This window comes from Lepidochelys olivacea (genome assembly GCF_965140295.1).
Source record: "Lepidochelys olivacea isolate rLepOli2 genome assembly, chromosome: 1".
In the NCBI taxonomy this organism is placed as follows: domain Eukaryota; kingdom Metazoa; phylum Chordata; order Testudines; family Cheloniidae; genus Lepidochelys; species Lepidochelys olivacea.
In genome coordinates, this window is record NC_140411.1 from 288,228,582 (window position 1) to 288,256,573 (window position 27,992).

Below are 27,992 nucleotides of genomic sequence, written 5' to 3' on the forward strand. Positions count from 1 at the left end.
CTAGAAACAACCTGCCAAGACAATGACAGTCACTTACTCCAGTAAAGTAGCAAATGCCACCTTCTTTGGATTTCACAGATTACTCCTCAGGTGGAAAGGCAGCATCTACAAATTGCTGTACAGGGAATTTATTGCCTTTGCTAGTCTTTACACAGCAATAAGTGTGTTGTACAGGTACATCCATTTCCATGTGACATATTCATGTCTCCTTCTTAACAAGAATCAAATGCTATGTAAAGGGGACAGTCTCACACGTCAAATCCTTTGGCTGATGACTGACTTTGTACTAAAAAACATAACCTTTTGCTTAGACCTTTTTTAATGTCCTTTATTTATATCTCACATGATTTTTGGAATGTTAAATTACTGTTGAACCATCATCTTCCAGTGATTCTAATCTCAGCCACCTGCTAGCTGATGATTGTTGTGTATATGTCATGTTCCAAAAACGTTATGCCATATAAACATCTGCAGGACTACTATGTCATTACATGGTTTTTGCCACTCTAACTCTGCCCTGACTAAATGACCTGTTTTGAACGGCGAAGTCTAGACATATTGTCATACTTATCCATCTATGTCATCACCAGTTAATAGATGGCAATTTAATAGGAAATGCTGAAAGGTGATTATCTTATGGTCCAGTTATGTAGTCCTTTCTCAGGAAATGGAAAGTTGAGTTTTGCCTGAGTAAGGACTGCAATAAGAGCCCATAGTTTTTAAGAGCCCAATCTCGCAAGGTGCCAAGCATCTACTCAGTAGAAATTGGAGGCACTCAAGTTGGGATCCATTAAGAGACGTAGGTATTGCAATGCTGAGTGCCATGGCACCTAACTTTTAGGCACCTAGAAAATCCAGGAGCACCACTCTGATCCACAAAGCCGAGTTAGGCGACCAGGATCCCTATACAATAAATGGAGAGAGATAGGTGCTTAAGAATGTGATCCACAAAAGCTCATACACTAGGCCAGGAGCTGCATGAGCTAGCCAATGGGAAATGCTGATAAAAGGGGTGTGTGCTAAGTCCTGCTTATCTCCTGAAGGTAGGCACCTAGTCTAGGGTGCAGGGAAGTGCCTATCTCTGCTTAGCAATTCACAAATGGGCATCTGCCCCCTGCAGTCAGACAGCTTAGGTGCCTAACTTAAGGCATTTCTTGAAGGGAATGAGTGAGGCACCTGCCTCACTCTACACAAAACAGCTGAAGAAGGAGTTGGTGATGCTGCCGCACCCCTGAGTGACACAGTAATGCCGTCCTAACCCCAGGCATAGACAGCTTCTCCCATTGACATACCTCTCTGGGAGGTGGAGTACCTCCACGACAGGAGACGCTCTCCCCTTGTCATAGGTAGTGTCTTCATTAACCACTACAGCAGCGCAGCTTCACCACTGCAGCGTTGTAAGTGTGGACAAGCCCTAAGTCTGGGATTTAGGCACCTAAGTGCTTTTGTGGATCCCTCCCTCACTACCTCAGAGGAGAGACTCAACAGCAGCACCTTGCAGGATCAGTGTGTAAGTCAGGGTGACATTTATTCCTGTGCAAAAGGCCAGCACAAGACCTATGTGACACTTCAGTCCCAATTAATTCCTCAAGTGTGACTTAAGTGGGGTGTATGTCTCATGCTAGTCCTCTGCGCATGGTGAATTTCACCTCAGTGAAGACAAGATTTCTAATGGAATGAAGACTTTCACTGATAAAATAAGTGGGAGACTTCAAATTATTTTTCAGTCCCTCTTTAGAAATATAATTGGAGCTCAACATTTTTCTTTTTGGCGTAAAACAAGTTCTTTGGACTTTGTCTATGTGGGCGATCACTAATCTGCCAAGATATACAGGCATACAGAAAGGTATAGTTGGTAGCAAGACTAAATCACTGGCATGTAAAGAAACAACAACAACAAAAACCTTCAATTAAAAAAATCTATTCTTACTTTAAATCGGTAAATAAAAACTCTCCCCTTTATTCAGTGTACACTGTGGAAAGCATTCTATACGAACAGCAGATTTTATTTTACAAATGTAAAACAACCCCAAATATTTGCCATGTATATCTTTTATATGGGATAAAATAACTGTAAGATTTTATATATAAATAAAATAATTGCTTGTGTTTAAGAATGTTGTATTTCCTTAGCTATCATTTTCTGTGGGAATCAGTCACTGTACTCCATTCTTTTTTTCTGACATACGGCTTATAGTTGCCCTAGTTTAAATATATTTGATTTTTTTGTGCATTTTAACTTATCGCCAAGAAAAATTTCTTAGTAGTAAATGAGATATACCTCCTGATGTGGAAAGAGTAGAGTTTTCACATAACAGCAAGTAGAGATTTATGCCCCTTTCCAGTTTCAGAAGATCTGATCAGATCACTTTTATTAAGTAGTCCAGTTGAAAAATGGGAGAAAAATGCATTTGCTGAAGTAGTTTGCACCAAGACCATTGATTTGTATTAGGTGGCATACTACAGGTGAATAGCACAAGTGGATTTTGTCACTTCAGGAATGAGAAACATTTTATGACTAGTGAATAATATTCCTCCACCCATCAGCTGCCTTACTACATGCTACAAATATTAACACCCTAAATGTTCATCAATTTAATTCCTTAAAGATTCATCTGTGCACATTAGCCAAGATCACTCCTAGTTTCAGTTATCTCGTTATTTATGCTTAATTGTCTTCACTTTATATCCGAGGTGTGCAGCGGTATTACAAAGGGATATATACATTTTATTTTTGCTACAGATTTTTTCTTACAGGAAGCCAAAAACGGTTCTTTGAAAAATTATCAATTTACTGTGACAAATATGCTGAACAAATCCCAGTCACCTTTGTGCTTGGTAAGTACAGCGTACCTGTGGAAAGAATCCACAAAGCTGCCTCCATTAGGATGTCACAAACGGCAATGCATGGAAGTATTTCAGAGCTGAAAGGCATGTTGGAAATCTGTCTCACAATAAAACCACTGCCATCCAGTAAGGTTGCCTTAAAGTCAAATTGCTTTTGTCAAGTCAACACCACATGTGCTTGAATTATCACTTTACTATTGGAAGATTTAAGTTTTTATTCACTAACTATGTTTGTTTAAATAACTATCTGAGCCTGATCCTGTGAAGTGAGTACCCTTCACTCCCATTTCAGTGAATGGGAGTTGGGGGTGCTCAACATCTTGCATGAGGCACTTAGGACCTTGCAGGATTTGGCCTTTGGAATGTAATAGCTACTTAATAATAGGCTTTAACTGTATCATATTGTGCATATTTTATAACAATTATTCTGGCAAATGAAGTTACCTTACAACCTAGATAACATGCTACAGAATGAACTAAAACTCAACATTAGAGGACCTGAGAGTGTGTCAGTTTTTCAGCAAGAACAGTGATGCTGATATACTTTTTTAACATGCAGGATTCTACGTTACTTTGGTGGTGAACCGCTGGTGGAACCAGTTTGTGAATCTGCCCTGGCCAGACAGACTTATGTTCTTGATCTCTAGCAGCATTCAGGGAAGAGATGAATACGGGCGCTTACTTAGGAGGACTCTAATGCGTTATGTGAATTTAACTTCCCTGATCATCTTCCGCTCAGTGAGCACAGCTGTATACAAAAGATTTCCAACCATGGATCATGTGGTAGAAGCAGGTATTGTCAATTTCCTTTCCCCAATAAGTTCTTCCCTTTCTCTTACAGATGGGGATGTTGGAGATCTGCCTTGTATTTTCTTCTCTTTAATCCCTTATCCCTGTCAGATCACCCCATGTCAAATCTACCCACTGGCAGAGAAGGATTAGATAAAATGCCCTTAAGAGTCCAGCATTGCTAAATTCTTTATCTAGGTCCATTTTAGAAGAAGGTGAGGCCCTTATGACTGAGCATGCTACATCTCCTCTGCACTCAGCCTTTCTCAGACAGGGGAGTGAGAGGATGACAGAGTGAATTTAAAAAAAATGTTTTTTTTAATTTAAATTAAATATGAGTTTATTTTTAAAACAACCCAATTTGAAATTCTGACAAACTATGTTAAGGCCTAAACTTACTATAATCTAAAAAAATCATTAAATTAAATGAATAATATTAAATATTACATGCTTGCTGCCAAAGTTTCAAAGAAAGTCAAACCACTGAAGTGGTGGAAGTCACTGGCTAAGCACCTGGAACCAAAGTTTGTTGAATTGCTAAAGCTTTTGACAGCTTCATTTCAGTTTATTCAACTAGTATAGTTGATTAACTAGTTCATTCAACATTAAGGAACCAGTTGGGAGTCAAAATAGAAGGAAAGCTTGATTTTCTTTTCCAATCTATGACTAAAAATGAGGTATGAGAGGAGGACATGGTGACCATAAAAAATCAGTTCATGTCACTGAATTAGTTAGTTTTAAATGCGAAATATGTTTTGATAAACCTTTTTTTCCTTATATATCCAGCACATTTAAGGCAGTTTTATTTAACTAACCAAAAAATTTTAATTTGAATATCCATCCAAATAGAGATTGACACAAATCATGAGTAAACAATCATCATCCAGTAAATAAAAAATGCATCATTCACCATTTTCTAACACAATAAAAAAATTAATAAATAAATGTGTACAGATACAGTGCATTCTCTTTAGCAAAAAGAAGTACCACATTTGTTGTAAATGCTATATTTAATTGCAAATCAACATAATTTAATGGTTACCAACCAGTGAGAACTAACCCTTCTTTAGGAAAATAACTAAAAATTCCAAACACTAAACAAGATTATGATGATGGTTTAAACCATGATTTTAGTCTGTTTGATTTAACTCAATCCATGCTGGAAGCTGAGTTTGGGAATGGTACGTGGATCCATTGCTTGGTAGCATACAACATCATTTATAAGCAAACAGGCCAGCCCAATAGGTATTGTCATTTTTGTATGGTGCACGGAATAATGAGATGGCACCTTTTATCCCTTCTCTTAGGAAATACCCTTTTCTAATATTCTGGTGATTTAGTTCCCATGACCACCACTACACCTCATAAGAAATGGGTTCCCCCCACCATCCCTAAGAACATGTATTATCCCAATGTCTACCAAGGAGCATACACATGCTTCAAGGCAGAAGCTGGTTGCTAACTAAGCCAAAATAAATTCCCTTTCCAACCTCCCTGCTGCACAGTTAAGTGCGTGGTGTGGTCTTATACCTTCTTCTGAAGTATTTGGATTTGGCTGTTGTCAGAGACAGGATACCAGACTAGATGTTGATTGGTCTGTTCCGACAGAGCAGTTCCTGTATTCCTTCAATCAGGGCTTTGGAGCGGAGCCTGGAGCTGGAGCGTGGAGTAGCTCCGGAGCAGTGGAGTTGCAGGTTTTTGCCTGAAGCTGGAGTGGAGCCGGAGCACAGCTCCAAAGCCCTGCCTTCAATGGTATCTTGTAAACTGTATTATTTTAGGAAACAACAGTAAGTTACTGATGTTACACTATGTTAAAATATGCTGTATATATACACATGAGAGTCTTAGAATATTTAAGAAAAAACTCCCAGCCGACTGCATTTTTCTTATTGACAGAACCAGCTCAGGTTGATGTCTTCCTTTTCCCAAAATTATGTTGAATTTTGAAATCCTTTTCCTAGCATTTTTCAACAGCAAGTTGTTTACCTGAGCCTGAGGGGTCAGTGAAGCTTTTGTCATTCTTCCTAGCCAACTACTCTTAGTACACACAGGAAAATTACAGCAATTCCTGCAAGCTAACCCACTTCTGCCTCTCTGTACTAAAGACACCCTGTTCTTAAAGATACAGTGTATGAGTACTATACATACATTGCTGTAGATTGGAAAAGAAATATATTTCTTAACAGATGGAGAAAATATTCTACCACAGTGTCCCTGAACAAGTCATGACAATATAATCAACACTATACATCTGAATATATCTTGTCCCACGAATATTTCACAGCTACAGTACTGAACACTTGAGACCAGATTCTGCTAATCTTTCTCATGTTAAGTAATACAATACTCCACAATTAGTCCCATTCATAGTTAGCTATGGCTTTATGGAACAGACTACTTGTTGATCCTGCATTCAACTTAAGCAATGGTGGCAGAATCTGACCCTTAAAGAGCATCAGTAATTATTGAAAGAAAAGGAGTACTTGTGGCACCTTAGAGACTAACCAATTTATTTGAGCATAAGCTTTCGTGAGCTACAGCTCACTTCATCGGATGCAGTGAGCTGTAGCTCACGAAAGCTTATGCTCAAATAAATTGGTTACTCTCCAAGGTGCCACAAGTCCTCCTTTTCTTTTTGTGAATACAGACTAACACGGCTGTTACTCTGAAACCAGTAATTATTGAAGCCACTTATGCCAATTTTTCACCTCACTGTCAAACTGAAAATTGCTAAAGCAAAAATATTGCTACACATTTGCTTTTCCTGTAAATGTATTTCATACATTAATAGATTAGATTTTAAGACCAGAAGGGACCATTATGATCATCTTCTCTGACCTCCTACATACAACAGGCCATAGAATCTCATCCAGTGATTCCTGCCTCAAGTCCACAACTTCTGTTTGAGCTCTAGAGTACCTTTTAGAAAGATCTAAAGACTGCAAGTGATGGAGAATCCTCCATGTTCCTAAGTAATTTGTTCTAATGCTTAGTCACCCTCACTGATAACAGTGTGCACCTTCTTTCTAGTCTGAATTTGTCTAACTTCAGCTTCCAGCCATTGGCTCACATTATGCCTTTTTCTGCTCAAGTAAAGAGCCAAAGAAATCCTTCCCCCACTGAGGTGCTTGTAAACTGCAAGTAAGTCACCTCTTAACCTTCTCTTGGATAAACTACATAGACTAAAAGAACAGGAGTCCTTGTGGCACCTTAGAGACTAACAAATTTATTTGAGCATAAGCTTTCATGGGCTACAGCCCACTTCATCAGATGCATACAATAGAACATATAGTAAGAAGATATATATACACATACAGAGAACATGAAAAGGTGGAAGTTGCCAGACCAGCTCTAACAGGCTAATTAATTAAGATGAGCTATTATCAGCAGGAGAAAAAAAACTTTTGTAGTGATAATCAAGATGGCCCATTTAGACAGTTGACAAGAAGGTGTTAGGATACTTAACATGGGGAAATAGATAGACTAAGCTTCTTAAATCTCGCACAGTAAGGTGAATTTTCCAAATCTCAAATCATTCTGGTAGCTCTTTGCTGAACTCTTTCCAATTTTTCAAGATCCTTTTTGAATTGTGGACACCAAAATTGGACACAGCATTCCAGCAATGGTTTCACTAATGCCACAGACATAGGTAATATGCCCACCCTCCTCCTAGTTGATATTCCCTGCTTATGTATCCAAGGATCGCGTTTTCCCTCTTAGCTACAGCATCACTCTGGGAGCTCACGTTCAATCAGTTACCATGAGCCCTAAGTCCTTTTCCATGTCACTGCATTTCAGAATACAGCATCCCAACTTGTAAGATCTACAGTCTTTGTTCTAGATGTATGACAAAATGCATGTTGTTCAAATGAGGGTACCTCAACAAGTGATCTAGATCACTCTGTATAACTTATCTGTACCCACCATTATTTACCAGCTTTGATTTTTATATTTTCTTCCAGAGCATTGATGAAGATATTGAATAGCTTTGGACCAAGAACAGACCCATCTAGAAACATCCCCACTGAATGATAATTCTCCATTTACAATATATATATATATATATATATATATATATATATATATATAATTAGCTAGTTTTTAATCCATTTAATATGGGCTACAATGATTTTGTATGGATTTTGCTCATGGGTGGTGCATCACGGAGGCTGTGGGAGGCTAAGCCTCCCCAAACCTCCACTAATGCTTCCTGCTACGGCCCTGGACCGGGCAGCAGTGGGGCTCAGGGCTCCTCTGGCCAGCCAGAGCTCTGGGTGGCTCAGGTGGGTGGACCAGGGGCAGCTTGAATGGGCGGGTCAGGGCTCAGGGCAGCTCAGGCAGGCCTCCTCCAGCCATGGTGGGGGACTTAGGGCTCCTTTGGCCCCAGTGGATGAGAGTGGGGGGAGAGGTGGAGGGGAGTGGGGACAGGGCCTTGGGCAGAAGGAATGGGGCAAGGGGATAGCCTCCCCGAATAGGAGGTTCATGTACCACCCATGAATTCCTAATTTTTCCAACAGAATGTCACACAAAACTAGGTCAAATGCCCGACGGAAGTCTATGATATCAATACAGTTACCTTTATCAACCAAACTTTTCTTCTCCTCAAAAAATTACTGTTTATTTGAAAAAATCTATTCTCCATAATACCATGTTGATTGACATTAATTATGCTATCATCCTTTAATTCGTTACTGATTGCATCACATACACTGTTCCATGCTTTTACCCAGGATTTCTAGTGATGCCAACACTGTACTTCAAAAATACGGGACAGACCTCAGATGTCCCAGTCTTGAATTGAGCCTTTGGGGCAAGTCTCTTCTCCTCCCCATCCTTCCTAGGGCCTCTGAGGGTATGTCTACACAGCAACTAGACCCCAAGGGCTGGCCCATGCCAGTCGACTCAGGCTCACGGGGCTCAGGCTGTGGGGCTGTTTAATTGCTGTGTAAACTTCTGGGCTTGGCCTGGAGCCCGGGCTCTCCAGCTCTGGGGGCTGCAGAGACCCCAGGGCACACTAGGCCAGGCAGCCACTGCAGCTCCTATTCATGGTCCATGTGGGTGCCAGGAGCTGAGTCAGAGGCTGCAGTTGTTGATCTCTGCCTGCACCAGTGCTGTACACTGCTAGGGGGTGGGGGTTGCACGAAGGGTATGGGTTGGAGGAAGGCAACAGCAGCAGGAGGCTTCACTGCAGCCAGCAGGGGCACTATTTCAGATTTCAGTGGAGGGGCAGTTGTCAGTGGGGCTCCGGCGACAAAGGGGCAACTGGACTAAATTTGAGTGGCATTGTGACCCCGAGCAACAGGTTAAGTTGCCAACCGGTTGGAGCGCCACTCCATCCTGGATTTCAGGTGCCAGAGTGACGCTCCAGACCACTCCAGCGGAACTACTTCCCTGTTTGAAATATGGGATAAGAGGTGTCCCATACTGGTAGTAGGGGAAGGCAATTTTTGATTTAAGTAAGGGATATCCCTTATAATATGGAATATTGGCAACCCTAATATTAGGCTAACTGGCCTATAGTTACCTGGGTCATCCTGTTTACCCTTTAAAATATTGGCACAACATTAGTTTTTTTCCAGTCTTCTGGAACTGTTTCAGTGTTCCAAGATTTGCTAAGAATCAGTATTAATGGTTCATGAGCTCCTCAGCCAATTCTTTTAATACTCTTGGGTGCAAGTTACCTAGTCCTGCCAATTTAAAAATGGTTACCTTTAATAGTTGCTGTTTTACACCCTCCCTAGTTATTGATTGAACAGAAAGTATTTCCTTTATCACTGCAATGAAAATAACTAGTTCGGGACTACTTGGAGGCTTGTTTCACCATAACCTTCATCAATGATTAAACATGCTCATACTGTAGCAATCCAGTGCATTCAGCAATAAGGACAATGCTCCCTGCCATTACTGTCCCTCCAACAAACTGTTTAATCATTAATGGATATAAGCATATGGCTGTGGCACATAATAGTCTAGTCTCCAGTGGTCTGTAACACTTTGGTCTAATTGCGATTGTTGAGCAGTAAACTCAAACAAACAAACAATACAACCCATACTGAGCAACTCCAATCTTTCCCCAGCCATCTTTTGTAATGTGCTCATTCTAAATAAGCCCATCTTTACCTAATTAGCTTCCACATGGAGTACCTCCTTAAATTGACTCTGAAGCCTGGCTGGGAATTAAACCCCCTTCCACCTCAGCCCCAGGCTGCTGTCTGGCCTGATGTGGCCTCCTCCTAGAGACACAGAAAAATCTGTTCACCCTGTTACAAAAATATAGTGACATATTAACCCTGGGATACCTAAAATGGGGCCATTATCTTGTACACACGGACAATGTGCTAATAATCAGTTCAAGACCCTTCACCTTTCTGCCTCTGTTTCCCCCTCTATCCTTGTCTGTCTGGTCTATTTAGGTCCCAATCCTGCAAACACTTAAGCATGTGCTTAACTTGACTCCCAGTAGTAAAGTTAAACATGTGTGTGTAATTGTTTGTAAGACTGGAGTCTATGTGTTTGTATAGTCATGAGCACAATAGGGCCCCAGATAGCAGTTGGGACCTCTAAGCATTACCATCACACAAATATTATCAAATAACCACCACCCTTTTTGGATACTTACTAAGACTATTTTAGCTGCAGCATTTTGAACAGAATGGAAAGGTGAGAGCTAGAAAGCCAGGAGATTGCAATAGTCAGGATGACAAATAACTCAGGCATGAAGGAACTAAGGAACCAATCATTTCCTTCATGGCTAGTTGTTTTCTGAAACTCTTCAAATGTTTGTGGTTCACTTTTGTTTACTGTCCGTTTCTAGTAAATTTCACCTTCTGGTTCTCAGGCAGTAATACAATGTAGGGATCAGGAGGTTACAAATGCTGCAGGGGGCTGTTTTACTGGTATAAAAATGGTTTATACTTAATTAATGGAAACAATTCTATTGTTCTTAGGATTAGTAAAAGATTGTTTTCCCCAAATCTATCTTTGGGACCAGCTTTTGCCTGACAGTGGCCAGGGCCAGATCACTCCACTGCAGGGGGGAAATGTGAGGTTCCCAGACCATTAACTGAGTAGGCAGAAGTGGGAAGAGGACAGTGGAACAGGTATGGAGAGATCGCCCTCTCTAACCCAGAGTATCCACTTCCTGGGCAAAGTCCCCTTGCCTCTCAGCCAGCTCTGGGGCTACGCTGCTCCCACTTCCACTATATGCACAATGCTGCTCCAGTGAAGCTATGCTGCTAGAGACAATCCTGGCTCCATCTCCTTCTGCCCCTGGAATCCCAATTCCCTTCTAACTGGTTGGGGGAGGGGTTTGTAGGTAAAGTGAACCCAGAGATTTGGGATTTCTGAGCAGAGTTCTCTTTCCCTCTCTTAACACTACTGAATAAACCAGAAGAAACAAAATCCTACAGAGAAGCATTTTAAGGGCGGTAAATCCATTCTCCATTGAACTTGGTTTACTAAACACACTTTTATTCATTATTGCCCATTCACTCCTTTGAAATTTTAGTGAAAATTTATCAGTCAGAAGCTCCTGTGACCCCAGTATCACTTTTAACAAGTTTTAAGACACCACAACAAGCAACTATTGTTGAATGATAATCTTTTGATATTATTTAGTTTCTTCTTGCCTAAAAATAGAACATTAAATCAGAGTGATTTGTGTAATACCTAGTATAGTACAACTGCACTACTGCAGCAGCAGCATATAAGAAAACAAGTTATTTTTAGACTAATGTATATTATTTGAGAGGCCTAGCTTTCTATCTAAACCTGGAGTGTTATTTAGGTAGATTTTGCAAGGAGGCTGATGCGCTATATTGGGAAGTTGGGTTTAGTACTGAGAAGAATGGGAGAAGGAAACTAATGGGGAAAGCTATGAGTAGAGTTCAGTGTAGTTTTATATAAATATTACATACACACACAATGCTCAGAATCATTCTGGTGCCTGGAAATTAATGTTCCATAAAAATCTATTTCAGTACTTGAGCTCGTAACATAGGAACCAATAATTTGCAAACTAACTGCACCTTGGGACACTAGAAACCAGCTATTTTTCTTTTGTAAACAGGTTTTATGACAGTAGATGAAAGAAAAAACTTTGATCATCTTAAGTCTCCCCATCTTAAATACTGGATTCCATTTGTCTGGTTTGGAAATCTAGCATATAAGGCGCGAAAAGAGGGTAGAATTCGAGACAGTGTAGACCTGCAGACACTGATGAATGTAAGTAGGAAAAATAAATCTACAGAAACAGATACTGAAATCACTATTCATTGTCTGTTCACCTATATAACTTTATCTATTACATGCAACTTTCCAGTCTTTTCCTCCTCACCTCAGTGGACTTACTCTAGATTTGTACCAAGTGTGTTTGTCTACGCACATACTATACACAAAACCAAGTCCACCACCAAGTGCTTAATGTGACAGTATTTATATAAATGAGAGAGAATTGACTGAAACACCAAATCAGTGAGCAAAATTCTGCTCTCACTTTCACTTTCACAGTAACTCCACTGTAGTTAAAAAAAAAACCCAAAAGATGGAGAAGTTGTTTATCTTTAGGGGGCTTATCATTTTAATTTTATTTTATTTATTTTAAGGAAAACAGTCTGCCCAAATATATCATGAAACAATCTATAACCCTTTTTTGTAATGTAAAATGTATCCTCCTGCCAATATCCCTGGACAGCATACAAATTTAAAATAATGGAACAATAGATAATTTGTTAAGAAGCTAAGCATTACACCAAGCTTCCTAAATCTATTGTACAACTGAATTTTTAAATATAGTGATGATCTACAGAATATTATTTAACAGATCAGTTTCTAATTCATTAAATTTGGTGCAGAGTAGACTGTTTTACAGCCTTTCGTTTATGTGAAATGAATTGTGACAAACCCATTATTATTTGGGAGCGAATGTCACACATTTTGTTTTGTTTCTTATTTAGGAAATGAATAAGTACCGGTCTTGGTGTAGCCTTCTATTTGGTTATAACTGGGTTGGAATTCCATTGGTCTACACACAGGTACTGAGATATTACCATACCCAAAATTTGGACCAAGACTTTCAAAAAGAGGGGCCTAATGTTAGACTCCTAAGTCCATAATTAGGCACCCACATAAGTGACCTGATTCTCAGAGATGCTGAGCAGTCTGCAGCTGCCATCTTGGACATGGTCTCTAGGATGATTGTCTGGCCAGATATTTTAAGTTATGTTTGATGTGAAGGTGCTGGATGGTTTGGGAGGCTGGGAAGGTACTGGGAGGTTTGATAGGTTGGGGGTGAGTAGGTTATGAATTCTGCAGTACCCATTCCGTGGCCACCAATAGATCATGTTGCCATTTTATTTGTAATGTCTATCTATAATATTTAAAATACTATTGTGTTAGGTGCTCAGCAGCCTTTGGGAATGTGGTGCCTTATACATAAAGAATGGTTATTATATTATTTTAATGTAGCTTTTATTTGTTGCAGGTTGTTACTCTTGCGGTCTATACCTTCTTCTTTGCCTGTCTGATAGGACGTCAGTTTTTGGATCCTGACCAAGGCTATGTAGGACATGACTTGGATATTTATATTCCAGTCTTCACACTGTTACAATTCTTCTTCTACGCAGGATGGCTTAAGGTAAGCTATATTTGTCAGCTACAACAACAAATAATTTGGTGTTGATTTGGCTACATCTTTGGGGAAAGGTAATAGGTGAAATCCCCCCAAGTCAGCTCAAGTCAAGGGTCTAGATTCAAATTTGTTGTAAATTCATTGAAGCTTAATGGTGTTACACAAAAGGATAAATTTAGCACAAGGTGTCCAGTGGCTGATCTTCAGGAAGAGCTTAGAAAATCATCCATTACATTTTCAATCCACCCAAGGCAGGTCTTACAATAAGTGTGGTTGCAAGAAAGAGTCAGGATCCTGAAAGTACCTCCTACGAGGAGGTGAGCACTGAAAGCTCCCAGTGAAGTACGGCCTGGATCCACAAAGAGATCTAGGTATTGCAATGCTCACTTTTAGGCACTTAGAAAATCACAGACACAACGTGATCCACAAAGTCTAAGTGAGGTGCCTCAGCTCCCTATACAATGAATGGGAAGAGATAGGTACCTAAGAATGCTATTCACAAAACCATCGTGAACCAACCAACCACTAAGCTATCCAATGGAAGATGCTGGCAAGAGGGGTGTGTCCAAAGCCCTGCCCCTCTCATAGACTTACACGCCTAAATCCAGGTTGCAGGGAAGTGTCTCCCCTGGCTAGCAATCCACAGCTAGGAGCCCCTCTCCCAGAGTCAGCCATCTTAGATGCCTGAGCCATTTCTTGTGGGAATACATTAGGCACCTGCCTCGATCCAATAAAACAGCCAGAGGAGGAGGTGGTGCTGATGCTGACATTATACATTTTAGCCCAGTGGTTAGAGTACTCACCTGGATGTCAGCCTGAGGGGGAGAAAGGATTTATAGAGGGGTCAAAAGAGTGTTCTAACCACTGAGCTATTCTGGTGTGGGGTTCTCTCAATCTCATCGGTCAAAGCTGTTCCACTGTGGCTAAATAATGACAGAGTAATTGGAGCCAGGGGACTGGCTATAGGGTCTCCCACCTCCCAGGTTTGTGCCTTAACCACTGGACTGCAGTCATTCTCTCCCTCTCTGTCTGTCTGTCTCTCTCTCTCTTTCTGACCCAATGACTATTTAAGCATGAATCCAAATTAGAACAACTTCCACAGGAGAAACTGAGGGAGCCCCAGATCAGAATATTCCATACCTCAGTGGTTAGTGCTCCTGAAAGGTAGGAGACCCCGGTTCACTTTCTTCCCCTCTGCCCGAGGGGGGAATTGAATCTGGCTCTCCCACATCATAGGTAAGTGCGCTAACCACTGGGCTAACAGTTATAAGGGTGGTGGTAGGAGCAGCAGAAGATTTTGAATGGGCCATGATCCGGTAGATGGCCTCTGAGCACAGTTACAGGGTCAGGCCCCATGGGCAAGATAGGTGAAAGAGTACCTAGTTTCTCTAAGTTCATGGGTCTCTCTGTTGCTTAGGTGGGAGACGGGTGTCCAAATACCTAGAAGGAGGCATCAGTGTGCACATGTCCAGAGGCAGAAACTTCAGAGCATCAAGGGAACTGTTACCCCCAAAATTTAGGCATTGAGTGAATTTAGGTATCTTCAGGGTTCAGCAGCAGCCAAGCAGGGTTTTTCTGGATAACAATGGTGCCTAAAACTAGGACTTAGGGCCCAGATCCACAGAAATATTTAGGGTCCTAGGTGCCACTGAAATCAATGAGAATTAGATGTCTAAATACCTCTGAGGATCTGGGCTTAGGTGCCTAAATCTGGGGATTAGGTTCCTACATACCTTTGTGGATATGGGCCTATTATCCTTGAAGAATCAGGACCTTGGAGTTGGACAATAAGATGTCCAAAGAAGGATGAAAATTTAGGCCATGAATTTCCTCCCTCTCCAATTTTGTGTCCAGTTGGGGAGATGGTGTTGCAGAGGAGGAATGGGGAGCAGAGCTCTAAACCACTTGTTTTGCTTATGGTCAAAGTCAGCCTGCCTTGTAGAAGCCAAATGGAGTTACCCACTTTCAGATGGCAATGAAATAGTGACAGCTAATATTGACTACACTACTAGCATCACATGAAGCAGTTAATTAAAGCGCGGAACTGCAAAAGAAGTTGGATTTTTTTATGGCCATTGTTTTGTTTTGTTTTTTTTTAACAGATCAGTTAACATCTCCTCATCAGGTGTGTAATTAAACAATTAAGCAATATTCTCCCTATTGATTCCTGCCCCTGCAATTAATAACAAACTAGATTAATTCAAAGGGAAACTGAAATGAAAACTCAACCAGGCAGTACTAAGCAAATTCATATATTAAGCCCAGCAGTCACGTAAATCTCACTCTTGCTTCATTAAATCATTACTGTAAGCTTTGAAAAGCTAGTTGACACTAGCACGACGATAAAAATTGTGCAAAACCAGCCATTTTTAGGGCCTAATATAGGAAGCCCTCTGGGGGAGTTTTGTAAATTGAGAGAGTCCTTTTGTCTGCAAGCATTTTCTCTGGTTTTGACTCATGCAGGTAGGTCCATGTCTATGTATCAGGTTCAGAAAGACCCTGAAACAGAGTCAAAATCAGTCAGAATTGTCACATTGTACCTGGTTGCACGCTGAAACCGTGTGACACTGATTCTTTCCATAAATCATCCCAGGTTCACTCCAAAGGTTCGCAAACCGTTTGTAACCAAATCAAGCCAAGTATTTACAGTTTCACTGTCTGTCATGCACGTTTTGTGCAATTTTGTGCTAACACATATACCGAGCTGCAATGTAATAATCTTAAATACAAAAAAACCCCAACACGTTATGACACAACTCAGCAAAACTCTGAATATTCAGAATAAAGTCTTACATTCATTCTTACAAGAAATGGCCAAACAGTGAGTTTTGGGGGGGCTTATTATTGGTTTATGTGATGAGTTTAATGTTATTTTAAATTTAATAACTGGGATGATATTTATGCTCCTTATTGCCTTAAAAATATATATTTTTTAAAAAAGAACAAAATCGTTCATTGTAAATTATCAAAAGAGTGGACTTCATTCTCTTACCTTGGGAAAAATTAATGGCAGTTAGTCTGATCCTGCAGTGGGAGAATCAGGTACCTTTTGTTTTCAAAGGTATAAATAGTTGTGTATGTATGTTATAATACACACTTAGGAGTAGAAACACGTGTTTTTTGAAGGTGCAGAAACTCACCGTTAAATACATTTATGGGACTTATTCTCTACTGAGTATTCTTCAAGATTTTATTGATAGTATACCAAGGTTAGTTAGTATATTGTTAGCATATAAGGTTTTGTAGTATGTTGTATACTATTGTTAATATACAAAGGTTTTATTGTTAGTATAAAAAGCTAAACTGGGCCAGTCTTCCTGAGTCTGCTGCACAGCCTCTAATTGTGACTTATGAACAGTGGAGTTGGACCTCTTGATTGTCCATCCAACAATGTAATCATAGAAGATGAGAGATGGGCCCTTCAGTTTTGGAATGCTCATTCCCTTAATCTATACCAAAGTCCATCTATAGCACCTTTTTTAGTTGAGCTCAAGACCTCTACCAGCTTGGTCCTGGCAACTTCAGATGTAATTTTCATTATAAAAATCACTTTATATCAAAACCCAAAAATGTAGTGACAGTCTGCATAAACTTAATTTAATAACAGAATAAACAAAAAGAGGGGCCACTGGGCTGCTTTTACAATTTAAACAAAGCTGCCACTGAATTTCCAGTCTGCTGCTCCAAGAGTGCCATAGAATCCAGGAGTTTGGCCAAATGTAAATCCTGTTTTCCACAAACTCCCCAGGGCCTTCATACAGGATTGCAGATAGTGTCTCGAACCACTATTTTGCAGTTCAATAACATAAACGTGGTTAAACTGCTATCCATTCTTAGGCTGTGCGTCTGATTTGTTACCCATACTGTACACAGGACAAGGTTTCCCATCACATGAGATGCTTGTCCCAGACTAATTTATAATCCATTCAGTTGTGATAGCCAGCAATCCAAAAATAGGTCTTCACCGTACTGCACTGAATTCGTTTTCAGAGGATGTTCTCATGGGCTATATGCTGGTGGCAGGTCAGCCAGTCAAAAGGCCCCGGCTGAGGTTTTCCCTGCCACTGCACCTGAGTGTGCCTATCAGCTTCTGTTAGGTGCTGTGCGTGCTGTGGGCTCGCTGACTTAGCTGAGGAAGTGGCTCCACTTAGATGCCACGAGGCAGCTTGTTCTCTGGTTTATTTCTATCCAAGCAGCAACATAGCTATACTTGCAATGTTAATGCCACATACCAAAGTCATCTCTCCCCTCCTCCCTCGCTGAATCTGGGATTTTAATTCTTATCTTCCCCTAGCTAGTGCATGAGACCCAGATACAATTTTCCTGTGAACACTGAATGGCATGATGTAGAAAAATCTTTACTAGATCGCAAATGCACAGGAAATTATTCTTATTACTCTTGCTAGTTATTTGTATTATGGGAGCAACTACAGATTAGAGCCCCACTGAATGTGGGCTGTACAAACACTTAGGAAGAGACCCTTTCCCCCAAAGAGCTTCCAATCTAAGCCCTAACTCTTACAATTTACGATGTGCAGGCTGAGTGTGCTGCACCCACACAGAAACCCATTGACTTCTAAGGGGCTCTGGGTCGGCCCAGCAATTCACCCCCAAATTGTAAATTGCAGGATTGAAATCTAATTAGCCATGACAGGCAAACAGTGGGAGAAAATAAGTATTTGTCTCTCCATTTTCCAGATGCGGAACTGAAGCCCAGAAAATTAAATGACTTGCCCAAAGTCAAATGAAATCTATGGTAGATTTGGGAATTGACTCCCAATCTCCTGGGTTGAGGGCAGGGCCTTAACCACAAGACCCCCAGACACTTTTATAGCACAGAATCAGTGGGCAGGTTGAAAGGGGGAGGAGCCTTCTCCACCCAGCCCAAGCAAGCAAGATTTGAGAGAGTGACGAAGACCACTGGAGATCCTCCTGGTTCATTTAAGACACGTAGACCCCTAAAAGAATGACTCTGAGTCACTAACACATCCAGTGCTCCCCCCAGAGAACAGCTGAAACACAGGAGTGCCCCTCTATGATAATCATAGATTATAGATGTAACCCTTCTGCCCGTCAGAGTTGGCAGCAACAAGGGCCGAGTTCAATATCTAGGGGATCCATTCCAATAACACAATGCAAACCGGCTCGAGCCCCCACCCAGTGACCTGGGACAAATATATACCACCCCCGCTGGGCGCCTCCAAGAGGCAATACTTCCCCTCTCGCAAGCACATAGTCTGAGTGTAGCAAAAAGCCTTTTCATAACAGAGAGAAACAATGTGGCATTATGTTGGGGAAACACCACCAACAGGATTCATAACACAACCCATGAGCAAAAAAAAACCCACCCCAAGCAAATTGGGGCATGCCCCTTTCCCTTTGGTTCTTGAGTCCAGCAACCCCAAATCACCCAAAGTCCCAAAAGTCCAGTGACCCAAAAGTCTCTGTCCCTGGTCAGGGCAGCCCCAGAGTTCGAAAGTTTATCTGTGGAGCTTTACCTCCCAACCTGGGTGGAGATGGGATGGGGATAAGAGGCACCTTACATGATCTGAAGCTGACCGCCCCACAGCTCCATAGGCCTCCGCTCTGCCAGCCGCCCCACGAACTCCTTCGCTCCGCTCCGCAGCCCACAAGCAGCTCCCGCTGTCCCACGATCTGCTCCACCAGCCGGTCCACAAACTGCTCCGCGTCCCACCAGCAGCTCCCGCCGTCCTACGAACTGCTCCACCAGCCTGTCCACCAGGCACTCCAGCCATCCGGCAAACTGCTCCACAATATATCTTCAGGCTCCCCCACTACTTGACACAACGCTCAGTGATTTCAGCTCTTAGTCAGTTCAGCTCTTTGGTGAATTCAGCTTGTAGTAGGGGAGCCTCAGTGCTGGTGCACTATTAGCCCAAAGTGAGCTCAGCAGCCTGTAACTAGACTCCTAATGGAATCAAAATTAGCTCTGATATTCCACAGTGGAGAGAGGAGGAAGTGCAATCAGCATGTAAGGCCCTCACCAAGGGGCCCATGCCACCAAGTATTAATACTTGTCCCCAGCCTCTCTCCCCTCACAGAGTTTTAAAACCCAAGACTCTTGCCTAGCGAGTGCTACTTAGTTGATGGTGAGTCCCTCCATCATAACAAAAGGCCAAGTACAGTTCCAAGCACAGTTCCCATAATCAGCGTAACAACAATTTATTCTTCCTGCCCCAATAACAGAGACACTGGGGATCGCACAGCAGCCAAAGTGACCATTTGGGCAGCTATGGCCTCATTCTAGGCGGGGTGGGTGTGCCTATGCAAATGAGATCGGCCCCTGAAGTTCTTTTCCACAACTTGCCACACCTCACCACCAGATGTCAGGGTGGAGCTCATCCTGACACTGCTTACATAGACATATCTGTTCTGTTCGTTCCCTCTGAAGCACCTGGCATTGGCCACAGTCGGAAGATGGGATACTGGGCTAGATGGACCATTGGTCTGACCCAATATGGCCATTCTTATATATACAGCCCTTCTTTGTAAGTGGAGCATTCCAAAGAAAACAAAGGCCACACTGTGGAATTCTTTCCAAAGTTAGTACAAAACCTGCCCCTACCCAGGGCTTTCTGGGATTCATACGACTTCCCCTAGGGATTGTTCACAAAGGCTTTTCCAAATGAAAGCCAGATGTTTGAAAAGAAAGAGCAAACATAAGGGGGAAATGGTGTGTCATTTTCGCCTTTTGCTAGGAGAAACCCCTCTGGCCAGTCGTCTTCCCAGCAAAGCTGTCCATAGCCCTGTACTGCAATCCTGACTTTCCTGTTGGCTACAAGAGTCAGCCTTGCTTTCCTGGGCTGTTGAGGGAGAGGCTGGCTGGAAACACCCCCAGCTTTAGGGCAAGTTCCAGCTCATCCTGTTCTTGAAGCTTCAGTCTCAGGCCCTAAACCCAGAGGACAGTCTGAGTTTCCCACAAATTTCAAGCCGTCTCAGAGATCTCTTCCTCTCCCTGTGATCATGTCCCCCATCCCACAGATACGTCTTTTTTCAGAAAAAAACGGAGAAGGCTATTGCCAGCTCAGGTGGATTCCTTTACTAGCCCCATTGCAAAGACCTTGTCCCAGCCTCACACTGCCCAGTTACCGTCACTACAGAATGGGAGCCCCCTGCTTTCCTGAAGGCCGAGCCTCCTTCTCAACTTAAATGATTTCAAAATAAAATTTAAAATAATTCAGTCTGAATAAAAACAAAATGTAGAGTCTGTTTCCTGTTTGCAATAAGCCAGGTAAAAGGGCACCCTGGCTTTCATTGCATTCCATTTTTAAGGCGGCGTGCTTTTCTTGACTAACACCAGGCTAGAGAGAAACATTCAGTATGACTGTTGTGTGGCTGCAAGCTCAACAATAGCTATCCCATCACAGGGTCATGCTGACCAGACTTAAGGATGGAAAGGGGATGTGATTGATTTCGAGGAGATTCCAGCTGTGATGTTTTCAGCAGGGTAAAAGACTATCATAGACAGTTGAGAGGGCTGGTCCCCTGAGTTGCTTTTTAGACAGTGAGGCCATCAGTCAGCATTCAGTCGCCATGTTGATGGCATTGATTGTGCAGGGAGGACTGCGTGAAGGTTGCCATCCTCCTCCCCTTGAGAAAGCTAGTCATGGGATGCAAAGCCTTTAGCTGCAAAATCCCCAATTCAAATCCAGTCCAGGTCACCACTAATCAAATGTTATTGCAAAGATGTGGGTGTTGGATGACTGTGTTGGGGCACTCCCCCACCCCAGTCTGGAGAAAGCTAACAAGCCCCTCTGGGTTCACCTGCTATCAGATAGGCACACCTGCAGGGTCTGCACGAGCTGAAGGAAGCAAGTTTAAAAGGAGCGCTTGTCACAGAAAGAAGTGCAATCAGCGAGAAAACTTTTGTGCCCCAGCAAGCTGATGCTTGTTCCAGGGTCACTGAGAAGGGAAACAGCTAGCAAGCCTCTATGGCCCACAAGGACAAATTAGACCTTTATAAGGAAGCCAAGAGAATGAACACTCCCTTAAATGGGACCCCAGAAAGCCTGGAATGACGTTCCCAAGTGGGGAAAAGACTTTTAAAGGGAAAGAGACTCTGTAACCGCCTGACTGTGACCCTAGAGAGAGGCCCAGCTTATCACAGAGACCTACATGGAATGAACAGGTGGTCTCAGTACAGTTCCTAGGGCATTGGTGTCCACTTTAGAACCACCACAGTTGTGACTGACAGTATTGCAAGGAGAGGATAGTTCAATCTGCTCTCTAAATATGGTTCCCCCCAGATCAATTTGAGATACATTTGTTGGGCACTGTGGGGAAAGCATCCCACAGTACTGCCTAGGTACTGTGTGCTTATTCTACAGATACTGTATACGGATGACTTCACTATCCGGCAAGACAAGGTGGGTGTTGTGATATCTTTTACTGGACCAACTTCTGTTGGTGAGAGAGACAAGCTTTTGAGCTTACACAGAGCTCTTCTTCAGGTCCTGAAGTAATTAAGCTTAAAAGCTTGTCTTTCTCACCAACAGAAGTCAGTCCAATAAAAGATATTACCTCACCCACCTTATGTCTTTAATATCCCAGGACTGACACAGTTACAACACTTCATGATCCAGGACAGTCAATCAAACAGCTTTCATGACTGCTAAATTCAAAGCTGGGACCCAGAGCTGAACATTCCCTGTGTTCAGAGGAGTACAGATCTGTTTTGGTTCAGGCTTACCTTTATGAAATACAGACACTGATTTTCTTAAAAGGTACCTCCTGAAGGTGTAGTGACTTAAGGCCGACTCTGCTGCCCAGTAGGAATAACTTTGTTAGTTATTTGGTGCAGAAGTCGGAGATATGTTAATTTTATCACTGCAATTCCATATACATTAAGATCTGTATTACCTGTAACCAAACGAAAATTAATATGCTGACATTACCTAAAATGCCAAAGTACCTTTACAACTGAGTCAGTGCAACTAGACTGGCAAAACATCACAATGGAATTCATGTTAGGGGAAACAAGGGGCACAGGAGAAAGAGAAAATGAAATCTTAACAGTCAGTCTCTTCAAAGCCATTTTAAGGCAACAGCATTAAGCTTTGCATATTGGCATTTATTCAGTCTGTGATTTTAATTGTAGGTTGCTGAGCAGCTTATTAATCCATTTGGGGAAGATGATGATGATTTTGAAACAAATTGGTGCATTGATAGAAATTTGCAGGTCAGTATTTTTGGTCTCTACTTTCCTCTCTTCTGCTTTACGGTAATATATTATAAATGTATTCCTTATAGGTCTGAGACACTAGCTAGTGGGACTGAGAGTTATACAAAATGATTCTTTACCCAAAGGGGATCATATCTCCAGAATCCTCCATGTTTTGTTTTTAGAGTCAATATATTATTAATTCACCATTCCATATGCCTTGTCTGCTGGGGAAAGGATGCAAAGTGAAGACACCTGAGCTGCCCTCTAACCACAAGCTCATTTCGTGTAACCCTGCCTGTACTCACCAGTTCACCCTGCCTGTACTCACGTAGGAGATCCTGGCAAGACTACTCTGAACCAAATTCTGTTCTCATTGACACCTTTGCAAACTCACTGAAATCAATAAGGTTGCACCAGTATAATGGATAGCAGATTTTGGCCCTATATTTGTACAGAGCAGAGAGCAGGTAAATAATTTACAGGAGAAGTCAGCACTGCCAAATCTTGCTGTTGAAATTATTCCTACATCTCTTATGGCACAATTGTGACCCTGCCACCCAGGAGAGTAAGGCACATGAAGAGCTTCATTACTTCCCTGCATGGGCAACTCACATTGGAGGTAGCAGAACAGGAAGGTGACCAGTCTCCATGGGGTCACCACTCCAGAGCAGGTGTGGAGCGAGTGGGGGCGGAGGGAGGAGTCACAGGCAATCAAGGCAACCTTGGTTCCACCCCTCACAGTGTGCTGGCCAGCTCAGCTGAGCCCGCATCATCAGAGAAGTATCTGCACCTGATATAGGGCTCTGAGTCAGTCTTGGCCATTCCTGGAGGAATGCAGCTAAAGACAACTTGTCACAAAGACACAGCTGAGCCCTTTATTTTTACATACGTAAGTCAATGGTACAAGGCTGTTCACGTGCTCTGTTGGAAATATTTTTAAAAATATGGACAAAGTTTGCTTAAAGATTCCTCTGTGTGAACTTCTGCATAAGAAACATCTCTACAAATAGCACAATAATAGTCCTCATATATTTCCTGAAAACATGGCACATCAGAGAATCACATTTAATTGGGGATGGGTCCTGCTTTTGAGCAGGGGGTTGGACTAGATGACCTCCTGAGGTCCCTTCCAACCCTGATATTCTATGATTCTATGACCATTTAGCTAAATAATCCAGTTAATAAGAATGCTTGCCAGAAAAGTTAATACTTTATCATTTGTGATTAAATGTGATGTAAGATGAAGGGAATTGTTTTGCAAACGTCTGGGGCTCTATCCCATTCTAATTAAAGTCAATTAAATTTGTTGCCATTGTGGGAGCAGAAATAATCTATTTCAGCTTTCTATATAGTGCCTATTAACATGGATCAGGCCTGTAGTCACTATGTACATCTTACATAATGTCATAAAATTTATTTCCTAAAGAATATTTCCCATATAGCAGGAAATAGTATATTACACACAAAACCATATTTAAAGTAGTGTAATTACAACTACGACCCCAGGTCTCACTTCTGGCTGTGGATGAAATGCACATGAACTTACCAAAGATGGACAAAGATATTTACTGGAATGATTCAGCTGCTCAGCCACCATACACACTGGCAGCTGCCGATTACTGTATTCCATCTTTCCTTGGCTCAACTATTGAAATGGGGTAAGTAAGGCTGCCATCTTTTCATGATGTCATTAAGGCTACAAAAATGTGTATCCAAACATCATAATGGCCTATGGATTTTAAATGTATATCATGCATAAATATGACTTCAAATTTGAAGTTTAACATTTAAAAATAAATAGGTTTAAAACTATGTAATGGTTTCTTTTGATATGCACAGACGTGTACAAATTCAACGCCTGGGAAAGCTCAGTGGCCATTAGAAAACTAGTGATTTACATGATCCTTTTAGGAGAGTGACACAAACGTAGCCCTTTGGTTTTTTTGTGGTATTGTAGCTGTATAAAACAGCATAAACCAAAGAAACAGCAAGGTTTTTCAAAGAAATTTTCAAGGTACTAAATCCTCTATGTACATGATACAACAATTAGCACAATACCCATTTATTTGCTTGTTTCTTATACAGACACTCCCTTTCTTCTTGCTGGGTAAGATCATTCCAGACCTTTTGGGAGACAAAAACTATAGAAATGGTCTTATGACTTTTCAATTAATAATAACCCAGAATTGTTTTCTTGCATGTATACCAACCCTATTGCAAAGAACCAGCCGGAGTATGTGACACTGCTCGTTGTTCTGGCACTCTGAGTCTACACCGCTGGTGGAGGCGTGTGGTGTACGTGTAGCTACACGCCACAGTGAAAAGTAGGCTGTGTCCGCACTGCCGTCTGTAGCTACACATGTCAGTGAGGCTCTGGCAGAGGGGGAGGCAGCGGGGAAAGTCTGTTTTCCCTCCTGCCGGACCTTTTCCCTGCTGGCAGAGTCTTTTCCTGCAATGGAGAAAGGCTCTGGCAGTGGGACACTACGCTGGTATGTTTAGCAGAATAGTGAGTAGCAAGTTGTGGAAGGTATGTATTCACATACACACCCTTCAGGAGTGTTTATACTTTACTCACCTAAGCCATGTCCCTCCATCTACACTGCTATTTATATCCATGCTGGGCAGTATGTACACTACACGCTTGCCAAAAGAAACATGCAGTATAGATGTACCCTCATAAAATAAGGGGACAGGCCAGGCAGAGCATGAAAGGCTGAGTTAAAACATGTATGATGTGCTCTAGCATAAAACAGATCGGTGAACATGAAGAATATCCTGTCCCTTTAAGAACCAAACAAATACTAGCCCTGGTAGAAATTTTTCATTTGAAACTTTTAAAAAGCAAAAGTGGCTTTTTCAAAACCTAAAACTTTCTTTTTTTTTTTTTTCAAAAAATTTTCCAGTTTTTCACGGAACCCAGAAAGGTTGAAATTTTTGGAGGGGTTAGTTTTTTCTCCTTAATTCTCTTTTTTGCCACAAAATACACCAGAAAGAATTGTGTTCAGGATGTTTTTTCCTACTTTTCCTTTTGACACACAGTAACTTTTCCAAAGTTCTTCAACTTTGGAAAAGTTACAGAGTAGCAAAAGGAAAAATGAAGGGAAAAAACACGCCTTGGCCATCATTTGATTTATTGCATTCTGTGAAGAGAAAGGGGGAGGAGAAAAAAGAGGAACGGGGGGGACCCAAAGTCCAAACTTCTCACATTTTTATAAAAAATATTTCATGAAAATATATATATATATATATATATATATATATATATATATATATATATATATATATATATACACACATTGTTCCATTTTAAATCCTTTGAAATGGTAAAAACTTTGAAATTCTGTATTTTTCCCCAAACCATTTCTCCGTTTTTTTCCAACCAGCTGGAACAAATATAACAAGGTTTCCTTCAGCCAGAGTTCAAAACCAAGGTCTAAAGGTGTAGCTTGTTTCAGCCAAGTCCAAAACAAATATCTAAAGCATGGCTCACGTCAGCCAAATTCCAGAGAGGAAGAAGATTCACCACTCTCCTCCTTCATTCTAGTCCTCCTCCTAGCGACAAGTCTATCCTCCCTGGTGCTCTCTGCCAAACTAAATCATCCACTGTCACAGAGCATCCCATTTATAAGTACTGGAAGGAATTAATCAATCCATCAAAGTTGCCATGTCCATACCTGAAATCCCTGCTCTCAGGACAGTCAACTTCTTCTACTGTTCCCTCCCATTGTCTTTACACCCCATAGCAAGTACTAAATGTGCTCCACTCACCAAATGGTGTGGCTGCAGTAACTCATCATTAACCTCAGAAGCCAGGCAGAAAAGCAGAAACTAATGGGTGGGATTTTCAAAAGGACCTAAGAGACATGGACCACAAGGCCCATTGACTTTCAATAGCACTTCTGCTCCTAAATCTCTTAAGCACTTTTGAAAATCCTACTCCATGCTCAGTGCTCAATTTGTAATGTGAGAGGTGTCGGGGCTCAAGCAATTAGGTGCTGGGGCTCAAGCAGTTTTTTTTACTTTCATAACTGAAGTGGCAAGCCCAGTGGTGCTGGAGCTATGAACTACCAAGCCTAGAGGTTCTGGGGCTATGAACTGCCAAGCCGAGAAGTGCTAGAGCTCCTGGCACAAATTAAACACTGTCCACACTTCCAGGAGCACCATTAACTTTTGCCTGAGACTCTTCCTGATAGAATGAGGAATACACTGCACAGAGCAATTGTTCTCCTCCTGCTCCCGCAAAGCTCTGATCATGTGGAGCTGCCATCGAGGAGCGTTCCATTGTTCTGAGACAGGAGGGAGAACACATCAGCATTGCCTGTGCTCCTCACCCCTTTCAGTGCCTCTGAAGATTTTCAGCCCCACTTTGCTCTTATTTGTTCCTCCTATACCTCATGGAGGCCCTTTATTAGGAACGCATTTGTTCCTTAAGTTCTCTGACTCTCATCACTCACTGTTAATGTAACTCCATTCCGCTAACGACAGGCAGACAGAAAATGGATCATTATATAAACCTTGTTTTCCATTGAACATGAAACCTTACCGCAAACACTACACTTCTTGTGATTCTAGAATAAAACAAATACAGAGTGACACACACGCTGCATCGCTTTATCTTACAGGCTGTCCGATACAGAGTTCCTCCGAGGGGAAAACTGGCCCTGGGATGATGAGAAATACAGGCGACAGCCCTCAGTGCTGAGAAGAGTTAAGCGATTTCTGAGTGTCCATGAAAGTTCTCCCACCCCAACCAGGAGGCGCTACAGCAGACAGACAAGTGAGAACTCTGTGTTTTTCCCCGCGCATGAAAAGGGTCACATCAGCAGTTTGCAAGAAATGCATTCTAGAGGGAGACATTTTGCCTCAAAGGCCAAGAGGAAACATGAGCTGGCTGACAGGAATCCCCGACTGCACGCTAGCATAGATCTAGCAACTATTAGTGAAACTAGCAGAACCAACATTTTAGAAAGCTACCAATCTAGTGTCAATGACACAACAACTAAGATAGCTTTGCCAGTCCCCGAAGCAGTTGTCGCTACAGCTGAGGCCAGAACACCCAACGCGTCAGACAGCCAGACTTTACAGACAGACACTTCCACAAACATGCCAACAGAACAGGAGCCCCTAGGCAGTCCAGCTGAGCGACATTCTGATCCTGTGGATGCGCCACGACCTCATTCAGAAATGGCTATGTCTTTTACTGATTCTGGGCAGCATAAATCATTCACCATTGTAACAGAGGAACCAAACCCTGATTTACACAAAAGTACGACAGCAGGTGATAGCAAAGATCAACACAGGAGCTCTGAAAGATGTTCCCCAGACTTCCATATGCTCAGTATTACATTGCATACAGATGCTGCACCTCTTTTATTGGATTTCGGAACACCCTCTGGACAAAGCACCTTACGTGCTGAAAGTAACATTGCTGCTCCCTCTGCTGCTCGAGATACAGTTGATATGCATCACTTCTTGGAACATCTGGATGCTAAAGAAACAGCTATACTAGAATTCATTCACGAGAAGAATGAAGGAAATCTCTGA

At 41.9% G+C, this 27,992-nt stretch overlaps 1 protein-coding gene across 1 annotated transcript; it reads left to right on the forward strand.

Moving 5' to 3' along the window:
- Positions 1 to 22: 22 nt before the first annotated feature.
- Positions 23 to 27,992, forward strand: BEST3 (bestrophin 3; the record flags this gene model as incomplete). The annotated part of the gene is made up of 9 exons (XM_084634329.1): positions 23 to 174; positions 2,744 to 2,838; positions 3,407 to 3,640; positions 11,705 to 11,859; positions 12,591 to 12,668; positions 13,118 to 13,270; positions 22,383 to 22,463; positions 23,955 to 24,106; positions 27,071 to 27,992. The coding sequence occupies 9 exons, from the start codon at positions 23 to 25 to the stop codon at positions 27,990 to 27,992; spliced, it is 2,022 nt and encodes a 673-aa protein (XP_084490455.1).